The 17,763-nt window shown below is 48.1% G+C and overlaps 1 protein-coding gene across 1 annotated transcript; it reads left to right on the top strand.

Annotated features, from left to right (window-relative positions):
* The first annotated feature begins 275 nt into the window (after positions 1–275).
* On the top strand, positions 276–12,928 carry tmem59l (transmembrane protein 59-like). The gene is made up of 8 exons (XM_064330345.1): positions 276–566; positions 2,555–2,666; positions 3,476–3,570; positions 4,364–4,516; positions 8,847–8,955; positions 9,751–9,865; positions 10,352–10,469; positions 10,788–12,928. The coding sequence occupies exons 1-8, from the start codon at positions 402–404 to the stop codon at positions 10,944–10,946; spliced, it is 1,026 nt and encodes a 341-aa protein (XP_064186415.1). The 5' UTR covers positions 276–401; the 3' UTR covers positions 10,947–12,928.
* The last annotated feature ends 4,835 nt before the right edge of the window (positions 12,929–17,763 follow it).

The following is a 17,763-nucleotide window of genomic DNA, read 5'->3' as shown; positions in this document are numbered from 1 at the left end:
TGGAGGCAGAAATATGGATTTTCACAAGCCTTATAATTCTGCTGGAGAATAAGCAGCAGTGGGTTTCGCAGTACGGCGAAATTGAATTATTTTTCCAATCATTGTGCCGGTGCGCAAAAAACATATATAAACTGTAGGCCTACATAAAGAGAACTTGGTGCGCCCATCTCGTTCTCTACCGCAGTGTCTTGCATAGTGAGAGAGAGAGAAAGGACCGAAGGAGGGAGGGGGGGGGGGCACGTGCGTGATGATGTTCGGAGTGACGACATCGCGGACTCACAGCACAAGATTAGTAGAGCAGGCTGTTACCGAGTCCGAGCGGCGGCAGTTCACAGAGCCAGCGAGCCCACTAAAGCGCCAGTGCCAGCCGATACTGTGGGTTTACAAAGTCCAGCTTCGCGATGCTACAGTTCGGCGGCAGGGTGTGCGGTGTCCCCGTTCTCGTCTCGCTGATTCTGGCGGGGCTGGCGGCCGCCTCTTCCGATCTGTTTGATAACGACCTAGGCGACATCAATTACTGCAAAAAGCAATGCCAGATCACCGTCAAAAACAAAAGCCCGTCTAAAGTAAGTGACACAAATACGCATTAAAATGATTCATATTCGTAAATACGTAGGCTATCTATTACATAATTGTGAGTTTGCAGACAGGCTTATATCTGACGTTTAACGTTAGTTCTTTGTCGTCCTGCATGGTATTAAGAGTAGCTGGATGTAGAATGCGTACTGGTGTTCGAAGCTGTTTTGCGCTAAAATGTTGCAGTGCAATACGAATTTAACGGGAAGGGCATCCATTTTCACGCAAAGACTACAATCGGCGCCAGCCGTCGTCCCATTTTCGGTGCAAATAGGTGGATATCATTTCATAATCAGTATGTCAGACTATCTTTAATCAATTAATCGATCCCTGGCCGACAATATCTGTCCACCATTTCCAGTGGCCGTTCTGCACATTGACAGTGTGTCGTGTCGATTATGGCTTGAGTGCGGTGCGTTTTATTGCATTGAATTTTATGACGCATTTAATTTTCTTGCATATCACCCGGTATAAAATACTGGGTTTCTTCCAAATGTTTCTTCAAACAAGAAGTGATTGCAGTGCGTTAATATTGCCATCACCAACATATAGGTAGCTGATGCTTGCATTCTCTCCACCAGCAAATGCTATTAGGTCGTTTAAAATTGCGGAGAATACCCTACAATTATTCGTCTGGTACTGATGCACCACGGTCGTCATTTTCTTTTTTCTAGCTTTCTATGGTGTCGAAGACATCTTTATCTGTCGGCCCTGTTTACGATGAACGGCGATGCAACAAAAAATGTCAGTGAATCCAACAACGGTCTTTTTTTTTCTTTCGAAAAACAGGATGTGATCGCTGCCAAAGGTGGCCGAGAAAACAGCGTTTGCATCTTTCAGGAGCGAGGAACTCACGGCCGTTAAAATTCAGCTGTAATTAACGGTAGAATGGCCATTTTATGTGGATGCAGTTCCTCGATGGCTCAGGTGTGGTTTCGAAATCACGCGCACCACTGAAGAGAGCCGTTAAATAAATATATGGCAGTAATGGAAAAGCAATATTGATTTACAGGCGGTGTAGTGTACGTCTGATTAGCTTTCAATTTAAATAAATGTAAAATTAGCACTGTAATGGTGTTCGTGTTCCCAAACAGATGTTCATTGTTGATTTTAAACATGTGACCATAATTGCCAATGCTGTTTGACTAAATAAATACCTATAAAAATAGAACGGCGAATCACGGCATAGACAATAAAAGGATGTGCCAGAACGCCTACAAGTGGACTGGAAATGTGCTGTAAACTGAATTGGTGAAGTATATAATACAGTGTATTATACAGTACAGTAAGCCTCCAAAATCCTGCGGTTTGAAAGGGGGTAATTTCAGTCTCCCCTTTGTCATCCATATGGGGGCGCTGTTTTCTTTGTATTTTTTTTATTTTTTTGCTAGTCAAATGAAACCAATAATGCCTTTGCTTAAGGGTCTTATTTTCAGGTCAATGAGAAAGCGTACCATTTATCATATTTATAATATAACGGTGAGAGCGTCCCCATGGACAAAATTAACATATGAAACCGAATTTTTACAATTAATCTGAACCTGATACCGCAAACAAGTGCTTCAAATGACCAAACAGTACAGTGGAGACAAACAGACAGACTGGATTATCCTGAGCAATGTAAACTGAAGTCTAAATATATGCGCGAGTCAGCGGTCTCATACATATATTTTTAATGTTGGATGAAAATGAATTCACGAGGAAATCTTTGTGTTTTGTCTCATGGAAATTGTGGGAAAAAAAAGTGATACGACGAGAACTGTGATGTAATCGTCAGTGCTGTGGGGTGTGCGAAAAACAAGCAGGAACGCCTCTCGCGAGCTCAGCAGCACAGCTGAGTGTCATCACCGCAAAAACGAACCGATCGCAAACTCCACACCGCAATAATTTCAGGCGTCTCAGGTTTTCACTGGGCTTTTAAAACCGGGCCGTTCGCTCGCGCTTTGCCGCACCTCTGACTCAGCGCTCTGTTTGTCAGCTGCAGGACACCGTACTGAACGCCTGCCACCGGGGCTGCCGGCTCTTCTCCATCTGCCAGTTTGTGAACGGAAACGCCGGCTTCAACACCAGCAGGGAGGAGTGTCAGGGAGGTGAGGCGGCTCGGCTGGCCCGGGTTGGGGGAGGGAACGGTTTTTGGGGGTTGGGGGGTTGGGGGATGGGGGCCCGGTTGGTTCACAGCTGCCTCGTTGGCTAACAGCTGCTGCTAAGGTCAGGGTTTACCTCCGCAATCTGGACCAGAGAAGGATCCCCCTCCTAACACCTGCCTCTTCCAGCCCAGCTTTTCTCTCTTACGCAATCACAATACACCCGAGCTGCAATTCCTGCATTATACATACAGACATATTCACAGTTCCATCTCCACGCTAGCATAGTATCACTGGATGTGTACTGGACGATGGACAGTGTGTCCCTTAAGTCATGGTGAACTGTAGTGTGACAAATCCCCAATAAGTGCAATGCTAATTGCTGGGCTCCACGATAACATTTTCCCCAAGGAGCACATGTACTCGTAAGTTGAAAAATTTAGGAGAACCCTAATGCACCCCAAATTCGTAGATGTGCTCCTAAATTGTTGGGTTTCACTGCTTATGTTAAGGTCTAATGGCAGCGTTAGATGTCACCTAGATGAGGAAAAAGTAAAAGAAATTCCCACCCACTCCTTAAACTGTGGACGGTCATAGTTAAAGTCACCCTGTTAAGTCTTAGTTAACTGTAGTGTGACAGACAGATCCATCGTTGACTGAATATCAGTGTTAAGGTCTGATGCTGCTTCCAGCCAATGGCGCAGACGCTCACGTTGTTCTGTGGCCGCTGACGGGGGGGGTGGAGGTGTTGGGGGTGGGGGCGGGTTTTGGGGGGGGGGGGGGTGACTCACGGTGTCGTCGCCGTGTCTCCGCAGCGTGCCAGGAGGCGTACAGTCGGCTGCTGGACCAGGAGGCCTGCAGCACGGGGTGCGGGAACCAGCCCACCGAGACCGAGAGCATGAGGAGGAGGGTGAGTCCTGCCGTCGCCGCGGGTTACGGATCCAGGGACCCCCCCCCGCCCCCCATCACCCAGACTCAAGGGCATCCAGTGGACCCCCATTATAAGTTGAAAAGGGCTATCGTTTTATTAAAAGTTTTTATATTTTCCTAAGTACTGGTTACGGTACCTTCAAGAATCCCCAGGGACCCCCCCTACAGTACTTTCAAGAACCCCCAGGGGACCGCAGACCCCCAGTTGAGAACCCAGAAATTCAGTCCATGAATCAAATCTTTAGATGTATGGTGGCATCTATGAACAGGTTTTCGTACCATGCTTCACAGGAGATATTTTCCAGATGGAATCAATTAAACAGATTAAAAAGCCACAATTGAGACAATCCGGAAAATTACTCACCTACCGCCTTAGAAGGTGATCGGATGAGTGGGAAAATGGCAGGTTGAGGAAGAGGATAGCTGCAGACAAGCAGACGCTGGAGAAAGTAGGCCAGCATTCTTAAGAGGGGCTGGGTGAGTCAGGTCCTGTGCGTGGATAGTTACCCACCATCATGGTGCATAAAGAGTCTACTGGCTTGCAGTTTAAAAAAAAAAATTCCTAGACCTGTTAGAAAAAGTCAAATTAGATCACTGCAGTATCAGTGTATGTGTGTGTTAAATGTTTGCAGAAAAAAATGTCTTTGCGATGCGTGATACGGGAACCAATCTGATTTCCCCACAGAGGGACGGTAAATGTTCGCTATTGTGACATCACAGTGCTCCTCCCCCTCCTGCCCCCAAACTCCCTCTCTCCTCCTGCGCCGCTCCAGCTGAAGGCTATGACCCGCCGGACCAAGCCCGTGTCCGTCATGGAGGCCGTGTCCAGCTGGTGCAACGACATCGTCAGCTCGGCCCAGAGCTTCATCTCCTCCACCTGGACCTTCTACCTGCAGGCCGACGACGGCAAGGTGGTGGTGTTTCAGGTCAGCCAACCCGAGAGGGCGGAGGAGGTGGGGGGGTGGGGGGGGGGGGGGGTTGATGGGCGTCAGAAGAAGAGGAAGTGCTATTAAAAGTAATCACGCCCAAGCTCAACTCGCCAAGGGTGGTAGGCGGGGGGGGGGGGGGGACTTCCTGTTTATATTATCTCATTAGGGGGTCGACCTGGTGAAGCAGCTAGGACTGGGAGCTGGAGGGGGAGGGGGCTGGGGCTGGGGCTGGGGGGGCCCGTGTCAAATCCATTAATAAAAAGAAGTAATTGTAAGAGGCCCTTGGGTAGGGGGGGATCAGAGAAGTAGAACTGCAAAAAATAAATAAAATGTAAAAAAACGGGCTTGTAGAATTCTCCTTACTTTATGTGACATTCTGAGCAGTGAGCGATGCGGGTGTGTTTTATCGACCGGGGTGCTGAGTACAGCAGTGGAGGGGGTGTGATGTGTAGAGAGGGAGCGGTTTGGGGGGGGGGGCGGGGGGGGGCGGCAGGGAGGCGCTGCACTGCCACAGTCTCCTCCGACAGGGCCTGCGTTTAGCAGCGATCTCTGGCAGGCTGCCACGGGCTTGAAGGATGGACTCCGTATGAAGAAACAGCGAGGGAAGAGAGACCCTCCTAAAAGGGGGGGGGGAACAAAAAAAACACCAGGCTGAGCGACAGCTTCAAAAAAACAAAAAAAAAACCCGAAAAAAAACCCCTAACAAGCTGCCTGTGTAATACAAATCACCATGTCAGTACCGAGCGAGCGCGAGACTGCGGACACGAGCAGGCGGGGGGGACACCGCTGCTTAGACACTGCTGAGAAGAGCTCGCTGCTTCAGGGGTGGGGGGGGGGCTCCTGGGGGGTGGCGGGGGTAGGGGCAAGCCCAGGGGTAACTGCTGGGGTAGAACCACATGTGTGAAACGTGAAACTTTTCTGTTGTTGGAAAAAAAAACAAACAAAAAAGAAAAAACACTCTTAGCCGTACCGTGCTATGGGGAGCGGACGGGACGCACTCAGGCCTGGGAAATTAAGACAAAGGTGTACTGATTATCAGGGTCCCGTGTGTGGGCGTTAGCACGCTGGCATGTGGAACAAATTAACCCCCCCCCTTCTGATTTTTGTGCGGCGCTGATTACCACGGAGGTGGGGGGTGGGGGGGGGGGTTCTCTTTGGGACGAGGGATTCCGCCGGGTCACTGTGACGTGGAAGTCCTGGAGGTGGCATTTTGGGCACATTTTGGGCTGTGGCCCTGGCGATTAAAACTCACGCGAATCGCGGGTGGACCACACGGGAGTGGGTTTTTAGTGGGACGTCAGCACTTTTTTGACAGCGGGACGGGGGCGGGCCGTAACATATCGGGGGGGTGGGGCACTCCCGAATCCTCACTTGGCGGGATCCTTGATCAAAGCGCTCTCCTCCTAATTGCTCCAGGCAAGCCACCTGTGTGTGCGGGAAACCAACCCTGGTTCTTACATTTATTTTATTTATTTTTTTGGGCCCCTGCACCGGTTCCCACCAGGGACCGATCCCTACCCCTCCCGTGCGGTGGGCCAAGATCCAACCTCGCGAACAGCATCTCGGCGTGGGGCGGGGGGGGGGGGGGGGCTCCATTTTGACATCCTTTAGGGCTGGTGGGGCTGCGGCCTCCTCCCCTAATAGTGTTTATTCGTCTCGTCCATTCTTTCGCGGGCCCTCAGTTGCAATCAGGGGGGACTCAAGCTGTTTCCCTTTTGCGCGGCGGGGCCCAGTAAACAGACCGCGGCGGCGGCGGCGCGGTCCCGCGCTGATTGGGAAGAGAGCGCTTGTTTAGAATAAGGCCCGGTGTCTTGTTTAAACTCCCTGCGAGTTCAAATGCACGCAGCGCAGTTCGTTTCCTAACGAATGACTAGGGTGTGGGGAGGGGGGGTGGGGTTGGGGGGATGGATGGGGGACTAGGGTAGGGGGGTGGGAGTGTCCCAGAAAAGCAGAAAGCCCAAGTATGGGAAATTAGATTGTTTCTAATTTGGTAAGGATCTCTCTCTTTAGCTCGCATGGCTTCTAAAAGGCAGGCGAAGCACCTTTGGCATTTTCCTGCGATAATGCGTGACAGATGTATATCAGGTCCTGCTTTCACTGATGGTAAGATTCCTCCAGTCTGTGGTCAATATGTATTCACTTTTTACTGAGTTCTCTGATGTTTGCTTTTCTTTTTTTCTCCCCGCCCCCCCCCCTTCCCCCCCCACCGCTCCCCTGTTACATCTGGATTCAATGCACCGGGCAAGAGCATCACCAACAATAAAATCAAACAGGGGAAAGGGCTGAAAAAACCCCCCAAAAAAAAAAAGAACCATGACAGTTCTGTCTGGAGATTCCTTCTGTGCCCCTTTAGTTTTTTTTGTTTGTTGCGGGACTAAATAGCTCGTTCTGCGTGCATTTTTGTGTGCTGTTTACGCAACCCGGTCGTTTCGTCTGCCGCGGGAACCGCCCCCCCCCCGAGTCTTCTCTGTTACTCCTGGGGTTACGGATTCTGATCCTGGTCTCCAAAGGGGCGGTCGGTCGTTCGTTTGGTCGGTCGTTCGTCCGGTCGGTCGGTCGGTCGGTCGGTCGGTCGGTCATTCGGTCGGTCGGTCGGTCGGTCGTTTGGCGGAAGTGCACTTAGCGCTTTACCGCTGCCCCCTCTTTAACGGTGATTTTTTTTAGGAACGTGAGTTTGTGCCGCTTGCTTCAGCGCGTTTTTAGCCGAGGGCTTTGTTGAGCCGGTCCCGCCCCCATCTCAGAACCCCAGTCGCTGCGACTGCAGACCGAACACGGAGCCCACGTTTATTTTTTTGCGGGCCGTAAACATCGTTTTTTTTCCCGAAACATCTGACGGTCGGAGGGAAGGAGGGAGGGGCAAGTCGTCTGTTAGAGCACTGCCACGCGGCGGCTCGTTCTGATTGGCCGAGCCTGGCTGGCTGGCTGGCTGGCTGGCGGGCGTTCGGCTGCGGGTTCGCTCTGGCTCCGTCACCTCCTCCCCGACGCGGTTAGACCTTCCCCTGTCACTCTCCCCCTGTCGTTACCACGGGCCCTGTTGCTGGAGAAGGTTAAGCGGAGGGGAGCTGAAACTGGGTTTTAATGAGGTCTCCTGGGGGACAGGGCAACACAGTCCCCGGTAATGAAGGGGATAATGGCGGCCATGGTCTCTGCGGCAGGAGCAGGAGATGGGACAGAGGGAGGAGGAGGAGAAGGAGGAGGACATTGTTGTTAGTGTGTGTGTGTGTGTGTGTGTGTGTGTGAACGTTTGTGTGTATGTTTGTGTTGTGTGTGTGCGTGTATGTGTGTGTGTGTTTTGTGTGTGTATGTGTACGTGTGTGTGTGTGTTGTGTGTGTGCGTGTGTGGGCGTGTTTGTTGTGTGTGTGTGTGTATTATGTGTGTTTATTTTAGGAAAGGCCTCTTAGTTGCGTTTTGAGGCTCCTTCTCCAAGTCAAGTGTTCCTCCAGCCGCACTGTGAGAGAGGGAGAGAGGGAGAGAGAGGGAGAGGGAGAGAGAGGGAGAGGGAGAGAGAGGGAGAGAGAGAGAGAGGGCTAACAGACAAACAGGCCCGGCAGAAAGCCCCAGGGACCCCGTCGGGGGACGGGACGGGTGTGGCAGGGGGACAGCGGGGGTCCGTTTTAATGAAGGAGGAACGACGGGGAGATTCAGACCGTCACACAGCTGGGCTCAAACGTCCCCTTCGCCTCGTCAGGCGAACGCCCACATCCTGGAAATGATGGCATGCGCTTTGGGTGTTTACTCTTCTTACTTTATTTCTTTTAATTATTTCCACAACATCCCCCCAACCCCCCCACTCCCATCTACTGGTGCCTGATTGCTTTCCATATATTTCCTTCCCTCAGTGTTTGTTTCTTTCCAATCATTTCTCTGCTGGATATTCACTTTGTTTTTTTTTTTTTTGTTTTTTTTAACAATTAACCATGTAGCTAGCAGATGCTCTCTTTGTACAGATTTGTTTGCGTTTTTACATACGATCCATGTGTACACTGGGATGTTCAGGTTAAGTTCCTTGCTCAGGGGTACAACGTTTAGCCTGATCTCTTTTGAGTTGCGTGCCCAGTTTGCAACTTTTTTTTCCCCCCCACAAAAAAAAAAATCTAGCCTGGATTTTAAAGAGTTTGTTTTACTTTTAGCCAGATTGAATATTAGTAACGTTGTTGGTGCGGCGCAGACGTCAACAGTAAAAATGTTCAGTGTTGATTCAACTGTAACTGGATATCGTTTGAGTCCACGACGGTTCAGACGTTATCTATCGGAGTTAATGGAGTTAATGGAGTCTGTTCCTGTCCCAGTGGCTGAAGTTGATTTGATGCTCGTTCCCCTTGTCAGAGCCAGCCGGAGATCGAGTACTCGCTGCCCGAGCTTCAGGCCCCCAGGTCCGACGTGGCTGACAAACCTTGGCCCCCGGTGAACCCCCACACGCAGAGGCCCCATACCGGTGAGCGCCGTTTCCCAGACTTCCAGACAGACTGGTGGGGGGGGCCGGGGCGGGGGGGAGGGGGGGGTCACTGTGACTCACGGTGACTCTCGGCCCGAAATGAATGGTGACGGCTTGCGGTCAGCTGCTCTCTCTCTCTGTGGGAGCCGGTGGAATTTGCGCCGAACGGGAGTTGACTAAGCACTTCAGCCCGGGTCACACAGTACAGCTAGCGTTACCATCAGCAGGCAGCTAGCGTTAGCATCAGCAGTTAACAGTCTCAGTTAACAGCTATCGTTAGCGTTAGCGGTTAAGCAATAGCACGTAGCAGCTAGCGTTAGCATTAGCTGCTACTGCAACATTGGCAGTCATCTGTAGCAGTTAGCGTTAGCATTAGCCATTACTACCACCATTAGAAGTCATCGGTAGCAGGTAAATGGTAAATGGTAAATGGACTGCATTTATATAGCGCTTTTATCCAAAGCGCTTTACAATTGATGCCTCTCATTCGCCAGAGCAGTTAGGGGTTAGGTGTCTTGCTCAAGGACACTTTGACACACCCAGGGCGGGGTTTGAACCGGCAACCCTCCGACTGCCAGACAATCAGTCTTACCTCCTGAGCTATGTCGCCCCACAGGTAGCAGCTAGCATTAGCATTAGCCGCTACTACCAGCATCAGTAGTCATCGGTAGCAGTTAGCAGCTGGAATTAGCATTAGCCGCTACTACCAGCATTCGCAGTCATCGATGGCAGTTGGCAGGTAGCGCTAGCCGGTAGCAGCTAGCGTTAGCGGCTGTGCGTTCCCGCCCTGTGCAGGCGCCAGGCAGCGCGGGGAGAAGGCCGCGACCCGGGCGGGGGGCAAAGGGAAACACGTGAGCCAGCACGCCGAGGACCCCGCCGCCGAGCACGACTTCCTGGGCTGCATGTCACGGTAAGAGAGCGCGGCGCCCCGATTAACCCCGGGGGGGGGCACCGGTCAGCGGGGTCAAACGTGTCCCCCCCCCCCCCGACCCCGACCCCGTGAGCAGTGCAGGCTAACCCAGCGCATTTGGGTTAGAAACTAGGAACAGCTGAACTTTATACAGAATATTATTATTGTGAATGAATTTCTTCCTTATCATAACTATTACTTTCTATTTAAAAAAATGGCTTGTCTGATTGATTTAGGATACATTATTACCTAAATCATTATTACTAACAATGGCTGCTCCTTCAACTCAAATTTTATTGTATTTTTGTAATGCCCCCCTCCAAATGATCTTTCTATCAACTTCCTACTGCAACCCCTTCCCCCCCATTCCTGACTGTCTCTTCCTCCTCTATCTCTCTCCCTGTCTCCTCTCTTCCTCTTTCCCCCCCCCCCGCCCCGCCCCGCCCCGCCCTTTTCTCTATCTCTCTATCCCTTCTTCTCTCACAGTCGCTCTGGGCTGCCTCGTTGGATTCTGGCCGCCTGCCTCTTCCTGTCGATCATGGTGATGCTGTGGCTGAGCTGTGCCAGTCTGGTCACTGCGCCCGACCAGCACATTAAGACACAGGTACACGACACGCTGTGCCTTCACTCTTGGCTCCGCCCCCCCACATCCCCATTGGGTGAAAGGTAAATCCCAGCCCCGCCCCTTATAAGGCAACCAGGGATCAAATATTTATGTCAAACCACTAAACTTCAGTCACAGTTTCACAAGGTTATACTACTCTTTGGAAACCAAATCTTATGCTCAGCTCAAGGGAGATTGGGGCCTGTTTTTTTATTTTTTATTTTAAATGCAGCTCATTTGGGTCGTTTAACTGTATTTGTTTAGGTTTAACTGTCAAGCCCATTGCAGCATGACTAATACATAGGTTCACTGTTACAGCTGAGCATCAATGGAGACAAAGAGTTCCTTGAGGATGTCCAAAAGGTCACCCCTTACCCTCTGCCCCCTGTGATTGCTGTGGCCATCAGCCAATCAGATGAAGGTGAGGAGGCGGGACCACTGCCAGTGAAGGTTGACCTGAACAAGACCGTTCTCTGAGGGGCCAGTGAGGTCCTATGGGTGGCTGTGGGGGGGGCTGGTAGTTCCAATACTCCCTCTCTTTGTTTTTTTTTGTCAGGGAGATGAGAACACACACAGACACACATCGTGCATACACATACACACACACGCACACGCACACACACACAAAGACATTTTTTTAACAAAAAGGCATGGCACCATTCTTTCACTTCTGTTTATGGTTGAGTCTTGTTTTGAGTTGTAGTTTCTCTTGTGTGCCAGTGTCATAGAGTTTAAGCCTCTGCCCTGTGAAAGGGAGGCTTGTCTACTTTAGTAGAGTATTCATTTTCCCCGTCGCACACATGCTAGTCCTCAGCCCGAGAAGCTTAACAGTATGCTGAAAAATTACCTGAAATTATGCTGGATAATGCACACGGGCATGTAAATATACTTAATAGTGAGAAGGGGGCAAATTAATCAATAAAGCATAACATCAAATTGTCAAACTTCCACACGTTTTCGAAACCACTCGTAATGTTCAGATCAAAAGAACCAGGATTCTAACGGAGATGAGAACTATTTGTCTTCTCTCTCTCTCTCTCTCTCGCTCTGTAATTAAACTTGTGGAATTGCTTTGTGATTCATTTCGGTTTAAGAAATCACCGAAGAACGGCCAGATGTTTTTTGAAAAGCGATCACGTAAAAGCGGTCCAGAGTCAGGCCTGAAACGCTATTAGCTGGGCGCACGTTGCCCTGATGCAACCTTGTCTCCTTTTTATAATCAGCGGTGTGGGTCTTGCGTGATCCAGCCTCATCGGAGCCCAACAGCAGGTCCGCAGTAGTTTCCAAGTTTGCTGAAATTACTCTGTTATGTGACAAACCGAGCCCATTCTAGCATTGTATTCTTCTGGTGTACTGTACCATCTGAACAAAAAATCTACTCTTGACCATCTCCCATGAATGATTTTTGAACAATAATAGTTGTAGTTTTCCTTCACTTCAACTGAAATTAATGAAAAATTAAGAGGAAATATTGATTATTTTGCGGCTTTTGTGAACCCCCAAGCCACTGCAAGGCGTGGCACTTTGGGTCTTTAATTATCATACAATTGGGCGTGTGCTTACTGCCCCCAATATCAACTCTCGGTGGAATCTACTTATTTATTTATTTATTTATTCTTTTATTTATTCGTTGGTCAATAAATCGGTTACAAAACAGAGGAGTTCCGGCTTTCAAAATGTCAGTTAGATTTTTTTTTTTAAATCAATCAGAATGCTTGAGGTGCATTGGCCATCTTTGCTGACTTCAGCCGCTGGGCGTCTGTGTTCTTCGGCTGACAGCATTAGTCTAGAAGGGTCTCGTCAGAAGCGTGACGGAGAGAAACTGGAAGGGAACTGGGGGCGGTATACTGCTTTCTATTTGTTTGTTTCTTTGCTCTTAGATGTACCATCGTACTAATTTTAGACATTTTTATATGCTTCTAGCTTGCGTACGTACACACAAGTCCACTTAAGAGTAAACCCAACGCCGTGCATAATATAGCGCTTTTAACTATAGAGGTCCGTTATTACACACGATGAACGCTTTTGTAACCGGGCCAAAGTATTGATAAGTTTAAAAGTTATTTTCAGTGCCGTTAAGATGTCCGGTAAGGTTCTATCTTCTATCTTCCGTCTGGTTTTTCTTTTCTTCTCAGTGGGCGGCAACAATGCATGCTTGTATGTTACAACAGTTTAGCTCTACAGCACATTTCAGAATGGCAGGAAAACCAGTAGACTTTGTGATTTGTGTGTTTCTGCTATTTAAGTGTTGAGTAGATGATGTAATAATCATATACTTTTCTAAGAAACAAAAAGAGAGCTCTGTCTGAAAAGCCATCGTTCATTTGTCAGTTCTGGTCCTAACAAGGTCAAGGTTTCTGTTGGAAAACAAAGTAAATAGAAAAAAAGGTGCGGTTCCTTTTTAACTATGGATGTTTTCAATTAAATGATACAAAAATAAAGTGTTTTCATGAGATAAATGCGTTGCATTGTTGTGTTGATTGTGTTTTAATTGTTTTCTAATTAAACTGCCCATGAATGAGTGACAAGCATTACTGCATACAATAACAGCATTTATAAGCCATAACAGATATTTAACACAGAATTGTGATCACTGGGTCTCTACTAAAAATTACAGGATATAATTACCTGAATGCTGCATCAAAGTATTTGTTTCAGACATCTGGGAGCACGCTGTAACCTGCACCTTCCAAATATCACCAATAGAGGGCGCACACAATCCATCAAAATTCACATAATGGCCTCCATTTCTTGGTTTATTGTTTTTGTCTGCTTTCTGCTATTGGACAGACGTGCACATTGGATTAATTATATAAAGCAAATACATGACAGTAGTGTTTTGATTCATGTTTATGCGTGGTCCCCAGATATGTACACATTTCGCAAATGTGTTTGCAGGATCAATTTCCATAAAAGGATTACGAGAAATAATGGATTTACTCGAAAAAACCCCACCCGCAGGAAAATAAAAAACAATGCTTCCAATATGCGGTGACAACATTTCCAGGCGCATTCAAGAGGAGGGTTGATGGTACATGTCAGCCTGTGCAGGTTGAGTCTCTCTGGACCCAGAGGAGGGTTGATGGTACATGTCAGCCTGTGCAGGTTGATTCTCTCTCTGGACCCAGAGGAGGGTTGATGGTACATGTCAGCCTGTGCAGGTTGAGTCTCTCTCTGGACCCAGAGGAGGGTTGATGGTACATGTCAGCCTGTGCAGGTTGATTCTCTCTGGACCCAGAGGAGGGTTGATGGTACATGTCAGCCTGTGCAGGTTGATTCTCTCTGGACCCAGAGGAGGGTTGATGGTACATGTCAGCCTGTGCAGGCTGGTTCTCTCTCTCTGGACCCAGAGGAGGGTTGATGGTACATGTCAGCCTGTGCAGGCTGGTTCTCTCTCTCTGGACCCAGAGGAGGGTTGATGGTACATGTCAGCCTGTGCAGGTTGATTCTCTCTCTCTGGACCCAGAGGAGGGTTGATGGTACATGTCAGCCTGTGCAGGTTGAGTCTCTCTCGGACCCAGAGGAGGGTTGATGGTACATGTCAGCCTGTGCAGGTTGAGTCTCTCTCTGGACCCAGACGAGGGTTGATGGTACATGTCAGCCTGTGCAGGTTGAGTCTCTCTCTGGACCCAGAGGAGGGTTGATGGTACATGTCAGCCTGTGCAGGTTGATTCTCTCTGGACCCAGAGGAGGGTTGATGGTACATGTCAGCCTGTGCAGGTTGGTTCTCTCTCTGGACCCAGAGGAGGGTTGATGGTACATGTCAGCCTGTGCAGGTTGAGTCTCTCTCTGGACCCAGAGGAGGGTTGATGGTACATGTCAGCCTGTGCAGGTTGGTTCTCTCTCTGGACCCAGAGGAGGTTTGATGGTACATGTCAGCCTGTGCAGGTTGGTTCTCTCTGACCCAGAGAGGGTTGATGGTACATGTCAGCCTGCAGGTTGATCTCTCTCTGGACCCAGAGGAGGGTTGATGGTACATGTCAGCCTGTGCAGGTTGGTTTCTCTCTGGACCCAGAGGAGGGTTGATGGTACATGTCAGCTGTGCAGGTTGGATTCTCTCTGGACCCAGAGGGGGAGATGCAGTTGCAGTATTTCTTGGCCAGCGAAGGTGTCAGCCTGTCATGGCTTTTTAAAGGATTGATGTACGTCGCCTTGCGTTGGCTCTCGGGACCCAGGGAGGGTTGATGGTACATGTCCCTGGTCAGGTTGAATTCTTCTGGGCCCAGAGGAGGTGATGGTACATGTCAGCCTGTGCAGGTTGTTCTCTCTCTGGACCCAGAGGAGGGTGATGGTACATGTCACCTGTGCAGGTTGATCTCCTGACCCAGAGGGTTGATGGTACATGTCGTGTGTGAGTTGGTTCCCTCTGGACCAGAGAATCATCTGCCATTTTGGGCAGCAAGGATGCTCTGACTCTTGTAAAGTCATCAGACCGTGCACACCAGCCAGACCCCGCTTCGCACACCCCAGCACGTCCCTCCCTTGCGCCCCCCGGTGTTGATGGCCCACCCACCCCCCTCCCTCGGTGGTGAGGATGGTCAAGACTGTATCCACCTTCTGTGCAGAGTGAAGACCCACCGCTTTAGACTGCTCCTTTGCCCCCCCCAGCCCCACCATTTACCAGGAGTGATAAAAATGTTACAGTTTTAACTGTGTAGAAATAGTTTAGCTGTGTAGAGGTATTTTTGTTTGCAATACTAATTATTACGTTTGTTCAGCTATAACTACTATACACGTAGTGATTATAAATGGACCTTCTGTGCCTTCGAGGTGGCACTGCACTTGTGTGCCTGAGGCCAACACTGACGTTCTCCACTTTTGTAAGTTGCTCTGCACGCAAGCACCTGCTTAGTCACTGTAATTGAAATTGTGAGATATTGTAAACAGCTTTAATCACCCTGTTTATCCGCAGATTACTTCATTTCACAATCATTAACAGGACCGGTATTGTTTTCTTTAGACAAAGAAACGGTTGCGTTTGATATTAAGTTTGAAAGGAAAATAATTTGTCTGATTGCGTTCATATTGCTGGGAATATTCCCTGTGTAATTACGCGGTGATTGCATCCGCCAGAGCTATGTTACTTCAACCAATCAATCACATTAATGACTATCCATGAATTAATGAAATATAAATACCTAAAGAGCAGGGTTAAAGTTAGCGGTATGGTCATGGATATGGAGATGTATCGCACGTGTTTACAGACTAATATTGTGAAATAATTATTCAGTTCATTTTTGTTGTGCTAGTGTCTTTATTGGGAGGCACAAGAAAACCATACAATGAAAGAATACTGAATAAATATAATATGCATCTCATTTTACTTTATGGAGGGCAAGCGGGCACATTGAGCAAAAACTGTCAAACTACCCCATATCCAGATCCCGCATAATTCTATAATTTTACAGTTATAAAATAACCTCAAATTGTTCTACTTTTTAATACCATGCAGATGAAGACAAATGAACCGAACAGGCTCTTCTTAAGCAAATACTTTGCTATTTTGCCATCTAGCGGGAAAACAAGGCAATGTTACTGCGCCATCTAGCGGGAAAACAAAGCAATGTTGTTACTTTGGATTGAACCTCCGCACGAGCGAATCGTGAGCTGAAGATGTAACCGTATATGCGACTGCCTCCTCCAATCACAGCCAATAACGGGTGATCGTCTAAAAATGTTGCAGATGTATGAAAAGCATACATTTAGTCAAAATCAAGAGAGATAAAGGGAGGCCTCGTGACATGGAACAGAAGAAAGGGATTAGTGATTAATCATATATATGCATTCGGATACTGATATTTCTGAATTCAAACCAGCTGTCACGTGGCAAACCTTTTGTACCACCACATCTGCTTTGCCGTAAAGACGTCTCTTGCCCCTTAATTATCAAACAAAAATTTTACTCGTTCCCAAAATGTCAGATAGCATAATTGTATTTGCGACAGAAGTTGGACATTTCAAAATGTCTGACCAAAATTGTAAGGTGTGTCCGTAAGCCACACAATAGAATAACAAAATAAAAGACCAAAAGGATATTTATGGAAATTATGTACTTCAAAGTAAAGAATATTATTATTCTTCCCGATAGATTTCCACCACCACAACTTTAAATCAGATACACGTCTGAACAAGATGCCTCCCTTCCTTATAACTGCCTGAACAGAATCAGGTATCAATCAATAAACCAATGGGCCAATCAGAGAACACGTCTTGCAACCTCAGACTGCACTTACATTTCCCAGCACACTGTCAGGCCTTGGCAGTGCCACTGTCACTCAACATCTCTCCCATACAATCTGTGATCACCTTGCCATCAACCATGGCCCCGCCCCCTTTACCCTTTCTGGCCCAATGAGGACCACGGGATATAGAAGGACCAAAAACATGGGCCTGAGCAGGGCCGTGTGTACCCAGGTTTTTGTTTCCACCAGTTACCCTGGCTAAATGAGCTAACTGACTGTATACGCCAAACACTGGCTCCCTCCCTCGTAGATGAGATCAGCGTACAAACGTTTCACGTAGGGACACAAGTGTGGACACATTCGTGCGCTTATCAAAAAAACGACACTAAAAAGGTCAGATGGCGTAAATGTCAGGGAACAGTTAAGTAATTAAGGCCTGAAGTTGGCACAAGACCAAAACATATAGGCCTGTACATACTTAGGGCTGGAGCACAAGAGTGGACTGCAAGCCCAAGGTGGCGCAAATAAAGAAGGCTAGCAATGCGTCCCATGTAGAGCGTAACCGGGGAAACGCAGATCATGTGACCGAGCGGGTCGCATTCAGGGGGCAGTAACTGGCACAGCATGTGAAATGACAACATGTACATTCAAAATCATATTTTAAAAAATAAATATATGAAAAAACGGCTAATAAAACTACGATATTACGTCTATTTTCAGTTGAGATTTTTTTATTTATTCTGAAAGCATCAATGTTATGCCCACTGCAGGATAATTTGATACTGGGCATCTGGAAATGCTATTTTTTTGCGTATTGACCTAACTGCCATTTTAACCAATCAGTGTGACCATTTATATGGCTGCCAATCAGAAGTGAATTTGGCTGCCAATCAGAAGTGAATTTGAAGTAAATATCAAAATGGAACAAACACGTTTATCAGACCTCCGGCTTGCACGTTTAGAAGTGACAATATTTACATCAGAAGTACATTTTTGTCATTTTGCCTGGTGGTAAATTTGGAAAAATGTTAAGTGTGCTTCTTTATCTTTCGGCTTAATGAACACTTTAAATGAAAAAAGAGGTGATTGATCAGGGTGTATAAATGCTCCCC

Source organism: Anguilla rostrata, chromosome 4 (assembly GCF_018555375.3).
Source record: "Anguilla rostrata isolate EN2019 chromosome 4, ASM1855537v3, whole genome shotgun sequence".
NCBI classification, from domain to species: domain Eukaryota; kingdom Metazoa; phylum Chordata; class Actinopteri; order Anguilliformes; family Anguillidae; genus Anguilla; species Anguilla rostrata.
The sequence above is the reverse complement of the archived record's forward strand: the minus strand, read 5'-3'. Positions and strand labels throughout refer to the sequence as shown.